The sequence below is a fragment of the Trematosphaeria pertusa genome (genome assembly GCF_010094035.1).
Source record: "Trematosphaeria pertusa strain CBS 122368 unplaced genomic scaffold BU26scaffold_3, whole genome shotgun sequence".
Taxonomy (NCBI): domain Eukaryota; kingdom Fungi; phylum Ascomycota; class Dothideomycetes; order Pleosporales; family Trematosphaeriaceae; genus Trematosphaeria; species Trematosphaeria pertusa.
In genome coordinates, this window is record NW_022987214.1 from 282,745 (window position 1) to 300,262 (window position 17,518).

General features: G+C 55.5%; 9 protein-coding genes across 9 annotated transcripts; 3 read left to right on the plus strand and 6 right to left on the minus strand.

Annotated features, from left to right (window-relative positions):
- Positions 1-42: 42 nt before the first annotated feature.
- BU26DRAFT_601070 (NAD(P)-binding protein) lies at positions 43-1,656 on the minus strand (the record flags this gene model as incomplete). The annotated part of the gene is made up of 4 exons (XM_033835233.1): positions 43-745; positions 794-1,329; positions 1,397-1,541; positions 1,602-1,656. The coding sequence occupies 4 exons, from the start codon at positions 1,654-1,656 to the stop codon at positions 129-131; spliced, it is 1,353 nt and encodes a 450-aa protein (XP_033687835.1). The 3' UTR covers positions 43-128.
- Positions 1,657-1,899: 243 nt separating this feature from the next.
- On the plus strand, positions 1,900-2,994 carry BU26DRAFT_547488 (uncharacterized protein). Its single transcript, XM_033831884.1, has 2 exons — positions 1,900-2,521; positions 2,600-2,994. The coding sequence occupies exons 1-2, from the start codon at positions 2,281-2,283 to the stop codon at positions 2,692-2,694; spliced, it is 336 nt and encodes a 111-aa protein (XP_033687836.1). The 5' UTR covers positions 1,900-2,280; the 3' UTR covers positions 2,695-2,994.
- A 238-nt stretch (positions 2,995-3,232) lies between these two features.
- On the plus strand, positions 3,233-5,114 carry BU26DRAFT_587551 (cytochrome P450; the record flags this gene model as incomplete). Its single annotated transcript, XM_033834689.1, has 5 exons — positions 3,233-3,373; positions 3,428-3,555; positions 3,616-3,829; positions 3,879-4,891; positions 4,955-5,114. The coding sequence occupies 5 exons, from the start codon at positions 3,233-3,235 to the stop codon at positions 5,112-5,114; spliced, it is 1,656 nt and encodes a 551-aa protein (XP_033687837.1).
- Positions 5,115-5,800: 686 nt separating this feature from the next.
- On the minus strand, positions 5,801-7,600 carry BU26DRAFT_601072 (uncharacterized protein). Its single transcript, XM_033835234.1, has 2 exons — positions 6,809-7,600; positions 5,801-6,756 (listed from the first exon to the last, which is right to left on the minus strand). The coding sequence occupies exons 1-2, from the start codon at positions 7,551-7,553 to the stop codon at positions 5,963-5,965; spliced, it is 1,539 nt and encodes a 512-aa protein (XP_033687838.1). The 5' UTR covers positions 7,554-7,600; the 3' UTR covers positions 5,801-5,962.
- Positions 7,601-7,897: 297 nt separating this feature from the next.
- BU26DRAFT_419484 (uncharacterized protein) lies at positions 7,898-9,473 on the minus strand (the record flags this gene model as incomplete). The annotated part of the gene is made up of 4 exons (XM_033823301.1): positions 7,898-8,393; positions 8,445-9,120; positions 9,178-9,313; positions 9,366-9,473. 4 exons carry the CDS (start codon positions 9,471-9,473, stop codon positions 7,898-7,900), a joined length of 1,416 nt encoding a protein of 471 aa, XP_033687839.1.
- A 103-nt stretch (positions 9,474-9,576) lies between these two features.
- BU26DRAFT_210467 (uncharacterized protein) lies at positions 9,577-10,288 on the minus strand. Its single transcript, XM_033820639.1, has one exon. It carries the CDS (start codon positions 10,085-10,087, stop codon positions 9,680-9,682), a length of 408 nt encoding a protein of 135 aa, XP_033687840.1. The 5' UTR covers positions 10,088-10,288; the 3' UTR covers positions 9,577-9,679.
- Positions 10,289-11,760: 1,472 nt separating this feature from the next.
- Positions 11,761-12,897, minus strand: BU26DRAFT_528233 (acid phosphatase precursor; the record flags this gene model as incomplete). The annotated part of the gene is made up of 2 exons (XM_033830837.1): positions 11,761-12,674; positions 12,741-12,897. The coding sequence occupies 2 exons, from the start codon at positions 12,895-12,897 to the stop codon at positions 11,761-11,763; spliced, it is 1,071 nt and encodes a 356-aa protein (XP_033687841.1).
- A 716-nt stretch (positions 12,898-13,613) lies between these two features.
- On the minus strand, positions 13,614-15,630 carry BU26DRAFT_515276 (uncharacterized protein). Its single transcript, XM_033828026.1, has 5 exons — positions 15,539-15,630; positions 15,441-15,472; positions 14,301-15,392; positions 13,986-14,250; positions 13,614-13,935 (listed from the first exon to the last, which is right to left on the minus strand). The coding sequence occupies exons 1-5, from the start codon at positions 15,561-15,563 to the stop codon at positions 13,700-13,702; spliced, it is 1,650 nt and encodes a 549-aa protein (XP_033687842.1). The 5' UTR covers positions 15,564-15,630; the 3' UTR covers positions 13,614-13,699.
- Positions 15,631-16,096: 466 nt separating this feature from the next.
- Positions 16,097-17,389, plus strand: BU26DRAFT_419336 (uncharacterized protein; the record flags this gene model as incomplete). The annotated part of the gene is made up of 2 exons (XM_033823294.1): positions 16,097-16,188; positions 16,243-17,389. The coding sequence occupies 2 exons, from the start codon at positions 16,097-16,099 to the stop codon at positions 17,387-17,389; spliced, it is 1,239 nt and encodes a 412-aa protein (XP_033687843.1).
- Positions 17,390-17,518: the final 129 nt, after the last annotated feature.

A 17,518-nucleotide genomic window follows, 5' to 3' on the forward strand; every position in this document is an offset into this window, starting at 1 on the left:
GTGGAACGCACTTGAGAACGAGGGATGAACGAGAAATTGTATGCTAGAATTGCTTCTTTGGGTATCTTAGAGTTCTATGCCATGTGCAAAACCACGCCAAACCAAAATGACTCTACCTACGACGCCACTCAATGGTCCGACCAAGCTGTCCCCATAGAGGTCTGCAAATGGTCCAGCGCCTTCTTCGTCCAAATCGAACCGTTGCCTACGCGATTTGGCACCCCATTCTCCTCAAACGTGGCCTCTTCGTCCGACGGCAATGCCTCATGCTCCTCCTTTGTCCATATCTCAGTACCTTCCACGACAGGGAACGAAGTCAGCACGCGGCTGATGTCGCCCCACCACACCTCGCCGAACCTTCTATACCAGTCGACCGTCATGCGCAGCCCATCGTCGAAGCTTGTTTTCGGCTCCCACCCCAGGGCGGCGAGTTTCGAGCCATCCGTGGCGTATCGGTGGTCGTTGAACGGCCGGTCTTCTGTGTGCTGTATCCACCTCTCGAGCTCTTCCGGCGACCCGTGTGGTAGGCCGAAGATGTTCAAGAGCTTTTGGCAGATTTTGGTATTGGAGATCTCGTCTTTAGATGCGATGTTGTAGATTTGGCCAATCACTCCTTTGTGGAAGATGGTGTCTAGCGCATCGACTATATCCCCGGCGTATAGATATCTTCGTGTCGGCGAGCCGTCTCCGTGAACGAGCAATTTGCTCTCGCGCTGCAGAAGCATGATGAACTTGGGTATGATCTCTGCGCGACGTTAGAATGCGGGCATCGCATGCAATAGTGTCCACGTACTCTCTGGGAATTGATGCGGCCCGTAGACGTTGTTGCTCCGCACTGTTATGAGCGGCAGCTTGAAGCTCTTCCGATATGCGCTAACCATCATCTCCGCCGCAGCCTTGCTCGCCGAGTACGGATTCGTCGGCGCAAGTAGGCTTGTCTCGCTGAGGTCCGCCGCGCCAATTGGCACATCCCCGTATACCTCGTCCGTCGAAATGTGGATGAATCGTGCAACTCCATGCTCTCTTGCTCTCTCTAGCAACACATGTGTTCCGTATACGTTCGTGTTCGTGAATTGGTACGAGTTGCCAAAGCTGAGGTCGACGTGCGATTGCGCGGCGAAGTGGAAGATCGTGTCGATCTTGTGCTTTCGGAGCACCCTCTTCACCTCTACGGGCGATGTTATGTCTCCCTGCTCGAATGTAAAGTTTGGGCGGCCGTCGAGGATTCGCGTGTTGTTCAGGGTCGCGCAATAGTCAAGCTTGTCGAACGAAATGACGTTGTAGTGGTCAGGGTAATTGAGCGTCAAATGGCGGACGAACCAACAGGCTCTGTCAGGCTGTCAGCCGTACATTCCTCGCGGCTTTCACGAGGTTGCGCAGTGCGCGATGGCCCTACATGAAGCCCGCGCCCCCGGTAACGAGTATATTCCTTGCATCCTCTAGCGGCTCGAACTTGGTGCTGCCGGTGAGAACAGGCGCCTGTCTCCACAGCTCATCGGTAAGATAAGATCGCGGATTCAGGATAGTCGAGTTTCTCCGGTCTGTCTTGCCCAATTAGCCCGTGGGATGATGCATGACGAAGTTGCAACCGAGCGACGAACGTTTGACACCGTTTATGCGATTAGAGGCCCATTCCAGGCCCTCGACAGCGGACATGGCGGCAGGGACCTCCAGCGCAAGGGACTCATGAAGACTGAGTGTGTTATAAGTATCGTACGCATCTCAGGAACGATTACGAATGCAATATATGGCTCGTCGCATGTTGATGCTAGTTGGAGCGGATCGCCAGCCTACGCCGGTTGCGGTATCCCTTCCGACGCTATCATGTGACGTCAGAGCTTCAGTCATCTCGGCATGGAGAAGGGATGCTACGTCCTCCACAGATCTAACCCATCTACACTTCACGTTGTTTGAATGCCATTATATCTTCATCGACCTCGCCTATCGTGGCGTACCGATATTGGGGCTGTGTATGCATGGGCTTGGCATGTGAATGGTCAATCCGTGATACAGGCTGACCGGCTCGGCTTTTGCAGACACGCGAAAGGCGTCTTTGCGCCGAATGCGCCCTTCAACTCGCTCTCGGTATTCCGAGGCTGCCCTGAGATACATTCCTAGCTGATCAACACGCGTACAATCCCACTTACTCATGCATTTGAGGGTGTTCCGCTGATGATATAAATTCAACCGCGAGGACCTCTGACGGAGTGTCTTCATCCTGGTCCTCATCTACTGAAGTCTACAGCTACTACTATCCAGATTCTTAAGCCCCCGTCCACCATGTACCACACAGAGCAACCCGACGACAACCTTGCTGCCATCAACAGCGCCACAATCGGAACCGCCATGCCCGTCGTCATTCTTCCAGACGGACAGAAAGTTCAAACTGGCACCGTCGCCGCTTTGCTCATCAACATTCGGGCCTACGACGAGCTCGTCAGTGGCTCAAACCCGGACGAAGGAAAGATGAATGAGATGGAAGCGAGAATGGCTGCTAGCTTGCCCGTGTTGAAGAAAGTTGGTAAGCTCACCTTCCTGTTTTATTATAAACCGAATTGCTTGGTCATCCTCTTGATCTTGAAACTGATGACTTTCGTAGGCATATTTCAACTCTTCACCCCTGAAGAGTGGACTCAAGGAACCAGTGCCGGGCGCAAGTTTATCGGAGAGCTCGCCTTTAAGGAGGGAGCTTGAGATCTCATGCTTCCTCTGGTCGACTATAATCCTCATAAATGCCGCTGAAGAGTCAATGAATTTTCAGGTTATCATTACTTGTATTCCAACCTCGTCTTCTTCAATTCTTCCAATCTCATTATTCCTTCCTCTTCATTCCCAACGCTTTCTGACTATCCTCTTGCATTGGTGCTTGGACAATGTTCCAGCCAATTAAGGACGCAGCTCGCCCTGAAATGCTGGTTGCTAAACCGGATGGAAGAAAAGGGCTTGCGGCAACGCGTATTCACCCTTTACTTTCAGGTCTGTAACTAAGCTAAGACTCGCGCATTTAAGATCTGATAGCCCATCGGCGCTGGTTTGACGTGAATGTACCGACAGGCGGGTAGCGAACCGTCTCGTTCCCGGTATAGCCGCTTCCCCTCACGCCTGCAAGTCTTCCCCACAAGGCGTAATGTGGGGAAGCGGACCTGAGTTGTGTTCGGACGAATATCTTATTCAATCCCCATGGTACACTTGGAGGACGCTACCCTTCTTGTTTTCACCAATTTTAGCAGCTATGAACGATACGGCGACCGAGTGGTCGCTTAGACACCCTAGACTTGATGACTTCAGGTTCCGTATCCACCACGTCGTCTTGGTGGCTTTCCTGCCTCTCCTGCTGGACTATGCTTGGATGTTATATATGAGATGGAGAATGGTCGAACTCACCCACGTAACGGTATCTGCGCTTATCACTACTGACGAATAGCAGCCTCCAGGACCTTGCCCGTGGCCCATCGTTGGCAATACCTTTTCTCTCCCAGACGTGAAGCCATGGTATCATTTCGAACGATTATCGAAAGAGTACAAGTCTCCTGTCATCACCTTCTGGATTGGGAGGTAAGCAAGCACCGTTCCCAGTGTCCTGGGTTTCGGTTATTTGTCTCTGACCGCGATGAGGAACCCAACTGTCTGGATCAACGACGCCTGGGCTGCGAACGAACTTCTTGTCAAACGCGCAGGCGTCTATTGCTCGAGGCCGCGCATGCTGGTGTTTGCTGAACTCGGAGCCGGCCAATCGAACTTGCTGAACATGTACACCATTACTCCCGCGCAGAGAGACCGCTTCAGAATCCAACGGAAGCTTACCCATCAGGGTATTGGAGTGCAGCAGGTATACCTCCCTTAAGGTTAAAGCGAGCGAAGGCACTCAGCTGTTGCAGGTCATACGCTACAGGAATTTCCAGAACGACGAAAGCAAGGTCGTGGCATACGACCTGCTCACGACGCCCGAAGAATATGTTGAACACTTCGAGCGGTACGCCACATCTGTCGTTTCGATCATTGGCTTCGGGCGTAGAGTCGCAAGCAACAAGGACCCCATCATCACCGAAGTGATCGCACTAATGCACCGTGCTGCTTCACTAAACGTCCCAGGCAAGACCTTCCCCATGCTTATGGAGACCTTTCCCTGGCTAGCGAAGTTCCCCAACTGGATGGCCCCGTGGAAGCACGGCCTGGGCTCCACCAGGAAGTCAAAGCACACCAACCACGACTTCTTCTACTCGCTCGCCGCCGAAGCCAACGCGTCCGACCGCGCCAACTACTCCAAGTTCCTGTTCCAAGAAACGCCAAAGTACAACGTCCAGCCGCTCGAAATATCAGCCCTCTCTGCAAACCTGCTCGGCGCCGGCTCAGACACCTCGAGCAGCACCCTCATCACCGCCGTCCTCGCCATGCGCGCCTTCCCAGACGCCCTCCGTCCCGCCTGGCAAGAACTCGACCGCGTCGTCGGCAAATCGCGCAGCCCCGCCTTCGACGACGACCTCCCCTACATGCGCGCCCTGGTCAAAGAAGTCTTCCGCTGGCGCTCCGTCGCCATCATCGGCGGCATGCCCCATGCGCCCGTTGCAGACGACTACTGGAACGGGTACCTCATCCCCAAGGGGTGCTGGACGCAGGGAAACGTCTGGGCGATCCACCACAACGAGCGCGACTTCCCAGACCCGGATCGATTCAATCCGCGTCGCTACTTCGATACCGACGACGCACGCCCGTTCCCCGGCGAGAAGGGGTATATGACGTTTGGCTGGGGACGAAGGTCGTGCGCGGGCCAGTATCTGGCGGAGCAGGGCACGTATTTGAGTGTTGCGCGGTTGGTGTGGGGGTTTAGGGTTGGGCCGGCGGTGGATAAGGCGACGGGAGAGGAGATTCCCGTGGATATATTTGACTATACGTATGTTGCTGTTGCCTTCGCCTCATGCTGGCTAGTATAGTATGCGCTGACGTATCTCGGTAGGGATGGTTTGAACTGGAGGCCGCGGCCCTTCAGGGTGTTGTTCAAGCCTCGAGATGAGGAGATTAGGCGGACGATTGTTCGGGAGGGGGAGCAGGCGCTGAGGGATCTCGCGGAGTTTGATGGGGAGTCGAAGTATAGGTTTAGCACGTTTTTCGAGTAGAGGGAAGCCTGTAAGGGAGGCCAATAGATCATATGGTTCTTGATATCTGTGTTTTCTTACGCTGGTTGCTGAATTTTTTCCGACTGGGTTGCTCTGTTGTGCTATTCTATTTGCCATACTGCTCGCAGACGGTGTCGTGCTAGAACCAATCTCCCATGCATGTGGTCGTCAGTGAACCATTGCGAAGCGAGCTGCAGCGCTGGCCTCATCTTCTTGTACAGCGTTTTATCTTCGCTGCTCTATCAGATAAGAGCGAAGAGCGGATGGATGGGGTTGTTGAGGTTGTGTTCAATGGCGTCGGTGTTGGAGTTGGAGAAGCTGAAGCTGAGTAGCCTCACTTAGATCCATGCTTCTGCGGCTTTGATGTTGGCTTGGAAATTATGCACTGGGAGGTTCATTTTCTCCTCAGTTTCACTTTACTGTCTAGGCTGCTAGGGGAAATAAATTTCTGGGGGGTGCACCGTTTATGCTCGAGCGCTGTGAGCTTTTCATGATGAGGCGCGCCGGTGCATTCACATCGTAATAGCTCTGCATAGAGCTAGAAGGAGCGGATAAGGGAGATCACAAGTGCACGGACGAAGCGGGTTCGAAGATGATAGCTTTCCCTTCAGGAAGACACCGAGAGCACAGAAATAAGAAGCAGGCGAGCTTATTAAACGCTATACATACATACATACATAGTATAGCCCGTCTTTCAGCCGACAAAAGTAGGATAAAACAGGCAGCATTTCTAAGCATGTTTCCATAGCCAGTTCAGACTACTAAGCTAGTATAAGTGCTACTCGAGGTGAATGATCTATTCGGGCCTGTTCAAGCCCTCTTTTCCCCGCCTGCATGTCGCCGCATGCCTAATTCTTTTGCTCGGACTCTGTCCCACCCACCAAGCTACTTGTTGTGCTGCAGTGAGCGCGATCGAAACCTGACCCGATGCTACATCGCCGTAGGGGAGATCCTTGGTGTCGTAATGGAGAGGTTTGGAAGCTGAAGGGCTGCGGAGTGTCCCTTGGAGTCTCTGAAGTCTCTAGGTCGGAGGAACACTCATAGACCGGTTCATCGTCCGCGATAAACTCGCGATGGACCAGATACTCTTCTCCTGGCTCACTGCTCTCGTCCTCCCACTCGTAATCCCCGTCTACGTCTTGCCCCAAATCATCTTCGGCGTCTTCGTAAGCCAGGAAGTCGCGCTCCACAAATCCCAAGCGTGCGCATGCACCGTAGCCCCAGACCAAGGGCTCCTCCTCGTCGTCAGCGTGGCGTTTGTGCAGCTGCGAATAGAGTTCGCTGTTCCCTTTGATCACAGCTATGCCTTCGTATGTGCAGGGGAGGTACAGGTCCTCCAGAATCCATGGGCCTGTGCACTCGTGGAACGCATTGTGTCCTCGATAGCCGTATTGCAATTTCTGGACCAGTGTTGAGCGCAAGTCGTTCACGCTTCTGCAGATCTCCTCGGCTTGCGTTCGCTTGGGCCAGATATCGAGCGCGTTGAGCTCTTTGAGCAGGGAGCGCAGCGCTAAAGCCGTGCATTCACTCGCGTGTGTTGGAGAGTCGCAGGCGAGCTGGTCGCGCAAATAGGAATCGATGAATTGGTTGAACAGGGAGACGCAGCACTCCAAGTACTCGTTCCGTACACGAAGCAGGTTATCTGGGAACATACGTTAGCCCTATAAAATGCCGTCGTCGCAGGAGCAACGTACCCAGCACGCGGCCTTCGAGTTTCGAGCCCCGGAGCTTAAAGCCGCCAATGAAGTATTCGCCGTCGGAGACGTAGATCTGCAGTGCCATTTCCAGCGTGAGATGCTCGAAGATATCGACGTATCCGAGGTTGTAAGCAACAAGGAGCCAGAGTTCATAGCCTGGTTTCCCGAGGTGCGGCAACCAGCGATCGGCCCATTTCTTGAAATAGGGTTGCAGAACCTCGTAGAGAGCGTAGCGCTCGCAGGCGTCGGCGACTTGCACGAGCTGGGAGAATGCGATGCATAGTGGGAGCTCCGAATGCCGGCAGTGTGCGGCGTGAAGTGCCCATCCAATAACGCGGCTAGAGACGTCCGGAGAGACGATGTGGAGCTCTTGTAGTTCTTTGTTTTTGGCAGGAGATAGCGCGTGCAGTTGCTGGGCCCAGACTGAGCTCGCTAGGCGGATGCAAGCAGAATTCACCTGCCATGTATGCTCGTCGATTCCAGATGTAAAGGTGAAGAGCAGATCACCGTGGGGATCAATGACTTCGTTTTGCTCTTTTGGAGTCAGGACGCCGGTACTGTCGCTCAATGATAAACCTGCAACGGACACCTCCGCGGCGCCGTTGCGAGTGTCCCGGTTTCCTGAATCCGTGCGAGAGTCATGAGAATGTGTCGCCTCATCAACGGTGTTGAGCAACGCTATATGCAAGCCCCTCTCGCCTTGGGATGCTTCGACTGGACGGGTGGGTGGGGTCGTTGACATAGTGCCTGTAGTGGATTTGTATGGTGGGGAGAAGTGTTTTGTATACATTCAGGTAGAAGGCAACCTTGGAAAGCATGCAGGTGAGGCACAGTACAAGCCGCGCCATCCTAAATTCGGTTAGCACCTGCCTCGACATGCGTAGTCACGTGATACAGTCCTTCCCGGTCGGCCCCTCGGCCTTTTCCAAGGCTCGATTCAGCAAAAAGGTCCGCTGACATCATAGGCAAGCATGAGCATAAGAAGAGCGACTAGAGCAGCCTGAGGTGAGAGAACACAGGAACTTACAGTCCTCTTCGCGGGATTGGTTCGGGCACATGTTTAACAGAATGAAATAATTTCATTACTCATGTTCTCGGTGCAGCAGCCGGAGAAGTAGGTAAAGGAGAGATAGCCACACTCACTTCACTCGAGTTACTACTCCGCGGCTTCCCCTTCCCACTCAGGTCGTCCATCTGAACGAGCTGCTCCTCATCATTATCCCCATGCTGCACCTCAAACGTCTTCGTATACGTTATCCCATTCTTATTGAGCCCGGTCGCGTTCTGGTCCCTGCCCAGTCGACTCCCAAGTACATTTGAATTGTTCCCGCTCTTACCGAGGCCCGGATTGCTCCGGCCGTATTTGGAGTAGTATTGGTTCGAAGCGTATCTAGAGGAGCCGAGGGCCTTGGGGAAGAGACGAACAAGGATGACGCGGATAGAGGGCATGCAGGCGCATATTAAGCCCACATTAATCTCAATTGTGCTCCAGTTGCTGACGTCGACTTGGTCCCATGTCGGGTTTGTGGAGGTCGCGAAGTGAACGAGGGACTGGAGGCGGAGGATCGAGACCACGGTGACGCTGTGGGGAAGTCAGTACTGTTGTCAAGACTCGCGCATAATAAGAACGTACAAAGTGCCGACGAAGAACATCATGATAACCCCAACCTTCTTTTTCCAACCCAGTTTGAGGTACAGGACCTGCCAGAGCGGCAGGGCAAGCATCCATACGTCCAGCGCAATGCTTATCGCCGCGTTAGCCCACGCTATAGCGTTTATATTGAGGCATTTCCCGGAGTGCTCGCCGTCCCATCTGTCCCAATAATAGCTGATAGGTCTGCATTGGAAGGCGGCGGCGAACATGAAGGCAATCCCGTAGACCACGTCGAATATAATAGTTGCCCAGATGAGCCGCTTTACGAGCCGCGCGGGGAAAATGCGCAGGAAGAAGCAGAGGAGCGAGAGTTTCAAGACGGTGAGTTCCAGGAAGTAGAAGATCTCCATGATGTAGAACCATCGGAGAAAGTTGGTGATCTGGGTGAACGGCACCGTCCAGATGTCCTTGCCGAGACCATTCGCTGTCGTGCCGCGGTCTGTCATAATCGTGCTAGGCGTCCCCACGAGCAATGTTGCAATTACGAAGTAATCGTCCCATCCGAGCTCTCCAGCAGTAAAGACTGCCTTGTAGGTGATGCGTAGGATAACACATGCCGCGGTGATTACCCCTAGGGTAATGTTTACCACGCGCAATGACTGCACCTTACTGCGGACGGGCGCACCGCAAGCGGTTTGCGTGACATTCTTCGTAGCTTGCCAAAGTTAGCATCAGTCCGCGATAGAGTAGTTTGACTCATAATGCTACATACTCAGAGCCTGCTTCATTGTACACGACTGTAGCACACAGCCCTCGACACTGCTCTGCAATTGAGCATTGGTGCATATGCATGTTGTGTTTGTGAGTTGACATGGCGATTCTACGAGCGCGGTAGTAAGACATGATAGCTGGGGGATCTTGTCAGTCTATCTCCGGTAACCGCAGTCCTGGGATGCTTACCGCGCACGACGGGAGTTGCGCAATGGCCGAAGTCAATCCAGGCTCCTGGGCGCAGCCGAACGGAGTAAAGGCCAGAAAGAGGAACGAAAGGGTGATCAGGGTCTTCATGCTGTCATCAGTCCATACGCGCCGTCAAGCAAGCGCAAGCCTCGAAAGAGACGGACGAAGTGGTGATGCAAAGCAGAAAAGGAGCAGTATGGGAGGTCGCAAGACTCATAGGTTGGATATGCCGGTCGGCTAAGGTCCGTACCAAATGTCAATTAACAAGCCACCCGCTTGCTTTGACCGCGATAGACGTGGTTTTCATATGAAACTTAGCGCTGATGCCAGCCAGGGGAACAAGGCGGCATGAGAATTGCACGTCCGGGAACGCGCACATCGTCCCCGCACAAGGATCGAAAAAGAGCGGGCCGAGAACATATCGATTTTTGATTTGCGGAAAGGTCGTATCCGCACCACGGCCGAACGATGCTACCAGGATGGCCCGAGGTAAGTTTGAGGTTTGTAATGCTCGCTTGACTGTTACGTGAACGGCGACCATTAGCTTCGAGCGAACATGAAAGGGGTGGGCGAAAAGCTCGAGCGTGCCACAGAGTCGTTCCGACATGTGGGGCGTTAGATGGCGTGCAGCTCCACGGCAAAGAAGCCGGTGATACTTCCATATTCGAGTAGGACACGAGGGCGGAACTGCTGGTCCAGCCGGAAGAATTGCGCTGCTGCATGGGCGGGAAATTGGCGACCGTGTCGTGAAGGCCAGAAGCAGCGCACTCTCTCGACCCTCAATTGAGATGAACTCCACGTGTCGGTATCGGCGTAACGGTCTGCGCGCCCCTAGTTGTAACGCGTTGAGTGCCCCGCATGGGTTCAGACGGCTGGGGATCCAGTGGTGTTGAACGAGCATGCTTCCGCGTGCGCCAGGAGAGGCATGTGAAACGGAGCTTGGCGCGCACGGGCCAATGCTTATGTCAATCTCTGCACCGAACCTTGGGCAACTTCGCCGACGCCTCGTGCTGCCCTGGTGATCTTCACGATCCGCTCACGCAACATGGGCATGATCTAGCGACGCCGATGCGCTTTGACTCTTCACGGCGCGTCTGGCATTCTATATCGGGATCTTCACCACGATATGTAGCACGGTCTTCACTCCCCACCGGTGCCTCGCCGAAAGTGAAAGCGCAGACGTCGATCCACCTTCCAGCGAGAGCTCTGTTTCATGAACCGGATCGTTAAAGCAGGCCGTCCTGGGCTTCCTGAGGACCGAACCGACAAGACGCTATAGCGCGTGGCAGAATCGGGGAGACCGATGGTGTTGAAGCCGCCCGCCACAAGATTCATCTAGGACGACGGCCACGATGCATACGCGCAATATGTCTCTGCTTTCAGTTGTGTGGACCGATCAAGGCGTCACGTGCTGCTATTCCGTCCACGGAGGGTTCTAAGTTTCGACATGGCCTCCGCGGCGTTCGCCTACCCTTACAAAAGTTGGTGTTCGCTGTTGGTGTGCCCTCATCGTCAATGCCAATGCACGACTGTCCCGCGTCGATGCCCAACTCGGCCGAGGCATTGAACCGACCGTTACGACCTCAACCCCATCAACTCTAACATTTGTATAGCTGCCGGAGTTCGGTCTGGACCAAATTGTTGGAACACGACCAAATGAACGGAAACTCCTTTCTGCTGCACAAACGTAGCTGAAACAACAGCGAAATCTATCCGTTCTGGCCCACAGCCCTACAGGGCTAACGGATGTGTATACCCAGGATCGATCCTTGCATAGAAGGGCCGAAGAATGCTTCCTCGACGAGGCATCGTTGACCTTTTCCAATGTCCGCGGAGCCATCCCCGATACGATACCGTCGAGGAAACGGTCTGCGCTCGAGCATTTGAAATGCCAAAGCAGGCACTGCGATATATTCTCGATTTTGCCACTTGAGAAGAGCCTACACAGACCGCCGGATATTACTCCGTCTGATTACTGTGGCGATAGGCACACGTGCGTTTCTTCTACAGACACTGGTTTTTGTCACGCTTCTTTGCAATGCATACTTCCCGTTTGTCTGACCCCCCTCTCGAGTGGTCAGCTGGAAGACCGTTCTTACGTACTGCGGCATTTTCGTTTCACTTCGTTCGACGGCGAAAGTCGCTGTGGATTTACTGATGGATGATAGGACGTGGTCGTGACTCCTCCGTTGCTACCTGGAGATTCGACGAGTAGGACCCGGAAGCCCTCAGAGCCCGCACGAATCCCATCAGCCGAGGGCGCGGGCGCGGGTGACAAACGGCGATCGAACTTTCGAATAAGAAATGGATGCCGGAAGCAGAAATCCTCATTGGACGCCCATCCCTATACACACACGCATCAACGGCGGTCATCCCAACACGTCCTCCACCCCACCTACTCCTCCCTCAAAGCATCCCTCCCCGTCATCAACCTCCTCCCTCTCGCCGCGCCCCTCCTCACTCCAACATCCCTCCTCCCATACCCCCCACCCGTACCATTCCTCTCCCCGAAAACCTTCTCAAACACCATATCCGTATACCCTATGCTCGGCGCATCATAATCCACCGTAAAAACACTCACACTAACCTTCCCACTCGCCACAACATCCGTCTCCCCCGGCAGCCCACAGTCCCCATTATAACACACATTAACCCCCGCCGCCGGCGGCTCCAAGCTCTCGTAGTGGAACAGCCCCGTCGTCTCATTGTACGCCGCGATGTCGACAACCGCATTGCCCGTGAGCCGGCTCGCAACCACCTCCGGCATCGCAGACGAATTCAACTCCGGAATATTAACATTCACGCCATACCCAAGCGGCAGGACGCGCGCCCCCTCCGCCGTCCGGCCAGCAAACAAGTCGACAATCTGCGCGCTGACGCCCGCCGCCCACGTCGCGGGATTGCTGCCGTTCGTCACGTTCGCGAACGCAATGCTCGGATTGCTCGCGCTGAACGCGAGTGCCGGGATCGACCGCTCCACTGCCGCATACGCCGCGCCCAGCGTGCCGCTCAGCGTGAACACGAACGGGCCGAGATTCGTGCCGAAGTTCGGCCCCGACGTGAGCAGGTCCGGCGCTTGATTCCACGCGGGATAGTGCCGCGGCAGCACGTAGTCCAGCGCGACGAAGGTGCAGGCCGCCGGCGTGCCGTTGTAGTACCATATGTTCGCGTCGTGCGGGTCGGTGCCGACGGAGGGCGCGCCGGCAGGCACGATGTTGTACTGCGTGGGGGCCGTGAGGTTGGCTTCGGTCGTGTAGTCGGCGCGGCCGCCTTGGGCGGATTGCTGCGTTGCGGGCGCGACGATGAGGACTGGGCGGTTTTTTTGTTAGCATGGGCTTGGGCTGGGCGACTTCAAGGGGATTGGAGGGGACGAACCATCATGCCCCATGCCCTTTAGAATGCGGTAGAATTCGCGCAGATTCCCGCTCCCAAACCCATCGTCGTTGTTCATGAGGATCTTCAGCGCGTGCGTGGGCGCTGGCGCGAGTGACAGCAACGCCGCCGCCGATATCACCGTCGCAAAGAAGCGCATCTTGCCTGCCTTGCCTATCCTATTTCTATCTCTTTTCTTCCTCAGATGCTCAATCAATCAATCAGCCAGCCAGACAATACCGCGAACACAGAGCGGAGCGATAACGTCAATCAGCTAGCCCACCCACAGAAAGCAAAAACACTCCCAAAATCCGGGAACGTGGGACTCAATCCAGCATTTAAACATCCATCCTTCTCTCTCCTCCTTCCATGCACTGTGCTTGCTTATCACCGATCCCCCCATCCCATCCTGCAGGTACCGGTAACCGAGCTCGACCTACCTACGTACCTACCAACGCTGCAATCCGGCGCCCAAAGCCGCGGTAAAATGAGCCCTACCTACTAACAAGGAGACATCGACGCGCGGAGAACTTCCCTATTCCACAGGTGCTCGCGTGCACACTTGCTGATAACATGGCATTGGGTTGAAGTGGGGCTAAGCGGGGATAGGAAGGTGTGTAGATCTGTCCAGGGCTCCTCAGCGGAGGTCGGCGGTGGGATAAGCTACCACCTACTAAGCGATAGCATGCATCGGTCCACTCTTCTTCGCACAGAACATGCGCAAGCCGGATCGGAGTTGAATTCTTCAAGGCTGCTAGTTCACCTATTCAAGAGCAGATGATTTTTGCCGCCTCGCCGCTGTAAATCATGCCAAATTAGTTTACAGAAGCACACCCGCGCAAGCCCTTTTCAGCTACATCCACACCCGGCTGTAAGCTCGCGCAACTAAGAGATGGTACAATACGCGCTAGGCGCCACCGGCTCCAAGGAGACTGGCATTCCGGAAGATGTGCAGCCAACAATTACCAAGCGTCAACGTCAAAGCTCTCCTCGGAGAACTCGGTGACGACCACCGTCCTCCTCGAGAATTGCCGGCCAGCAAGAGCCTTGATGGCTTTCTGCGCGGACTCTGGGTCCTGGTACTTGATGTATATCTTGCCGACTCCTAGGTTGGAGCGGGCACCGGTGGGACGAGGGATCTTGAGTTCGATAACGGGGCCGTACTTGGCGCACTCTTCTTCAACGTCTTGCTTGATTTCTACGGGCAAGGTTAGAGACCGGTTCAAGTTGTAAGAGAAGACCACATACCGTCATATTCATCGTCATTGATGAGCTCGTCTTGTGTCACCATGTTCAGGAGCATGAGCACACGGCTCTTCTCGTGGTTGTCGGCAGCGCCGGAGCCCGCCAACATGGAGATAGCTCCCACGCCGCCATCGAAACCGATCTGCTGTTGCACGCCGACTGTAGCGCGTGTGACTTTGAGGTTGCCGTCGCCGAGCGGAATGCTGTTCAGGCCCTCGATAACGGCGTCGACGATGTCGGAATCTTCGTACTCGCAGAAGGCGATGCCCTGTTATACTCGTGTTAGCAAGAGAGCTCAAAAGAGGGGTGATTACTTACGCGATGCTGTTCGGTGCCGGTATCCTTGACCAGCACAAATGCTTTTAGCTTTCCGAACGTTTCCACAAGCTCGCGCACCTGGCTTTCCTCGACATACGTCGGGATGTTGACTATGCTCAGTTTGTTCGGGCTATCCTTGACGTCGGACGAAACTTCTTCTCCGGTGTACACGGCGCCCTCAGCAGACGGGGTGATATAATCTTTCGGTCGTCGAATGGACAGACCTTCTCGGTCTGGGCCTCCAGCACCGCTATCACGCATAGAGATGCCGTCCATGGCTAGAGCCACCGTCGCGTCCTCGGCCGTCTTGAACTCGACCAGCGCATACTCGTGGTGGTTCGCAATCTGTGCGGTCAAGCAGGGATCTGGGCCAGACACAACATTGAGGCCGTTCAGTTGCAGATTCCAGAACTCGACAATCTCCTCCGAGGTGGCGTCGAGAGGAAGATTGTGCATGAACAGGCGCTTCGCCTGCTTGGCGTTGGCCGGTTGCAGAGCAGAGGCGGAAGCGGTACCAGCCGAGGGGCTCACGAAGGCGGCCAGGCGGGATGGGTCCATGGGCGCAGCGCGGGGGGCTCCAGGGAGCGGGAACATGCCGGACAGCTTGGCCTGCTCAGCCGTGATACCGTCGTAGCCAGACGGCTTAATGTCCCACTGGGTCAGGCGGCGCGGACGGTCAAGAATGGACACAAAACTGCCCAGGTCGGGTGTCGGCTCGCGCTTCTTATAGGGAGGAGAAGCTGACTTCCTCCTGTCACGCCCACCGAAGCCGACTCCCTCTCGGCCCCGCCCTCGTCGGTCGTCGTTGAAGTCGCGCATACCCTCTCCCCGCTCCCGCCGGTGCCCACGATCCTCGTCGCGCTCGTGTCGCGGGCGGTCGCGCCTCGAGTAGGAATCGCCCCATGCCCGGTCGCCGCGGTCGCCCCGATCGTCGCGTCGCTCACGGCGGGCGTATGTGTCTTCGCGCTCGCGCTCACGGTAGTCTCGGCTCGAGGAGTAGGTGTCCACCTCGTAGTCGCGGCGGGAGCTGTGGCGCGGGGAGCGCGAGCGGCGGCGGCGACGGTCGCGATCGCGATGGTCGTCCCTGGAGGACTGTTTGGTCAGTCTGGATGCCGTGCGGTTGGGCTTGTGTGCACTCACGTATCCCCTTGATCCGCCCGCACGGCCACCGTCTGCTTTCGTTAGTACATTAATGGAACTGCAACCAGTCAGTACGTGTACTGAGAAGAGCGACCTACCTCGGGAATAGCCGTCACCGTTCATCTTGGGCAGCTGTCGCGCCGGCTAGAGCGTGAGAGGCGCGAGGTTGCCTGCTAGTGCAATTGATGCTTTGGCGATGAGCAGCTGCGAATTAGCCTGGAGAAAGTAAAGATATGGCGTGCTGGCCTCCGTGCACCTGTCCGAGCCTCGGGCGCGATGCTTTTGCGGTGGGAGAGGTTGGCGCGGATGTCGCGACTGGCTGCAGGCACTGGCAGGTGCCTGCGTAGGAAGAAGAGAAAGAAAGCTGCACCTACCTGATACGACACAGCGAGTTGCACCGCCGGATCCGTGTGGGGAGACACGAGGCTGGTCGGAGGGGAGTCGAGTATCGGGAGCTCTGTGCAGAGCGCGGACGTGAGAGCAGAGAGTGGTCCTGGTCGAGGCTGCGAGAAAGTCGCTCCTGCAGATTTCTTACCTAAGCGAGCGCGGCTTGGCGGGCTTGGCGTTGGACCCCTGTCACTCGTGCCTCCATCCTGGTCCCCTTCCGGCACATCGCACGGCGAATTCACAAGGAAGGACTCCCAATTGCCCAAGACATGGCTGTCCGGGCAACGGAATGGCAGAAGCTGCCGATATCGCTTACGGAGCTCTGCGTAAACACCACGTTGCGCTGCGGTCAATCGTTCCGGTAAGCTCCCCTCGCCTCTGTAGCTTCACTGAGCGACTCCTGACCTCGTTGCAGATGGCGAAAGTCCGCCGAAGATGAATGGTCTTGCGCGCTCCATGGCCGCATACTCTCTTTCCGTCAGGACGCGACGCACCTCCATTACCGCGCAGTCTTCCCTCCCCCTACCATCCCCACTCCGCCGCCCTCCGTGGCCCCCTCCACAGCACCCTCGGTAGTCTCAGACGAAGACGACACGCTTGCGGTCGTAAGACATTACTTCAACCTGGACCCGAATCTCGGCCAACTGTACGAACAATGGGCATTGGCAGATCCCAACTTCAAGAAGAAAGCGCCCAAGTTTACCGGCGTAAGGATACTTAGGCAAGATCCCTGGGAAGCACTGATAGGCTTCATCTGCAGCTCCAACAACAACATCAGTCGCATATCAGCCATGGTGCATAACCTCTGCAAGCACTACGGGCCGCTGATCGGTCACATTGGAGACGAGGCATACCACGACTTCCCCCAGCCCGAAGCGCTCGCGGATCCGAAGGTGGAGGCGCATTTGATAAAGCTAGGCTTCGGATACAGAGCGAAGTATATCGCCAAGACGGCGCGGATGGTGGCCGACGAGAAAGGGCTAGCGTGGCTGGAAAGCCTTTGCAATCCAGAAAGCCCTGTCTTCGGGAAAGAGCCCAAACCCGCTGGAGAGCTTGCAGAAGGTGGACGAGAAGGATACCGAAGGGCGCATGAAGAGCTTCTTGCACTGCACGGTGTAGGTCCAAAAGTTGCCGACTGTGTTTGCCTGATGGGGCTGGGCTGGTCGGAATCAGTCCCGGTGGACACCCATGTGTGGCAGATCGCCCAACGCGATTACAAGTTCGGGAAGGGGAAGCACAGCAGCCTGACTGCCGCCACGTATATAGCAGTCGCCAACTATTTCCGCAAGCTGTGGGGCAAAGAAGCTGGGTGGGCGCATTCCGTACTGTTTACTGCAGACCTCAAGGCATTTTCCGAAAGGGTGGTCGCCAAGACAGAGGTCAAAGTAGAAGAGGTCGTAGTCAAGGCTGAGCTAGACGGAGCTCTGGTGGTCGCGGGCGTCAAGAAGACGGAAACAGTGAAGAGAAAGAGGGTGAAGCGAGAAGCTGACGAGCAGGAACATGAGGTCTTCGAGGTCAAAGAAGAGGTAGTAAAAAGAAGCAAGCGACGCAGAGAGAGATGAATAAGAGCGCTCAAGAACTGTCTTTTTCGGCTTTGCAACCCCGACCGTTTGAGATTTTGACCGGAGGATCACTCCGATAAGCAATCACTACTGCCGTGACGCAGAATACCCCATCGAAAGTATCTCTGC

Bases quoted from the DNA above. Each gene is read 5' to 3' on its own strand.
- BU26DRAFT_515276 (XM_033828026.1), bottom strand. From the start codon at position 15,563: ATGAACGGTGACGGCTATTCCCGAG. The intron at 15,473-15,538 runs GTAGGTCGCTCT...TAACGAAAGCAG, and splicing joins CGGTGACGGCTATTCCCGAG to ACGGTGGCCGTGCGGGCGGA. The intron at 13,936-13,985 runs GTATGTGGTCTT...CCTTGCCCGTAG, and splicing joins CAATGACGATGAATATGACG to AAATCAAGCAAGACGTTGAA.
- BU26DRAFT_601072 (XM_033835234.1), bottom strand. From the start codon at position 7,553: ATGTCAACGACCCCACCCACCCGTCCAGTCGAAGCATCCCAAGGCGAG. The intron at 6,757-6,808 runs GTACGTTGCTCC...GTATGTTCCCAG, and splicing joins ACTCGAAGGCCGCGTGCTGG to ATAACCTGCTTCGTGTACGG.
- BU26DRAFT_547488 (XM_033831884.1), top strand. From the start codon at position 2,281: ATGTACCACACAGAGCAACCCGACGACAACCTTGCTGCCATCAACAGC. The intron at 2,522-2,599 runs GTAAGCTCACCT...TGACTTTCGTAG, and splicing joins GCCCGTGTTGAAGAAAGTTG to GCATATTTCAACTCTTCACC.
- BU26DRAFT_210467 (XM_033820639.1), bottom strand. From the start codon at position 10,087: ATGCAGCAGCGCAATTCTTCCGGCTGGACCAGCAGTTCCGCCCTCGTG.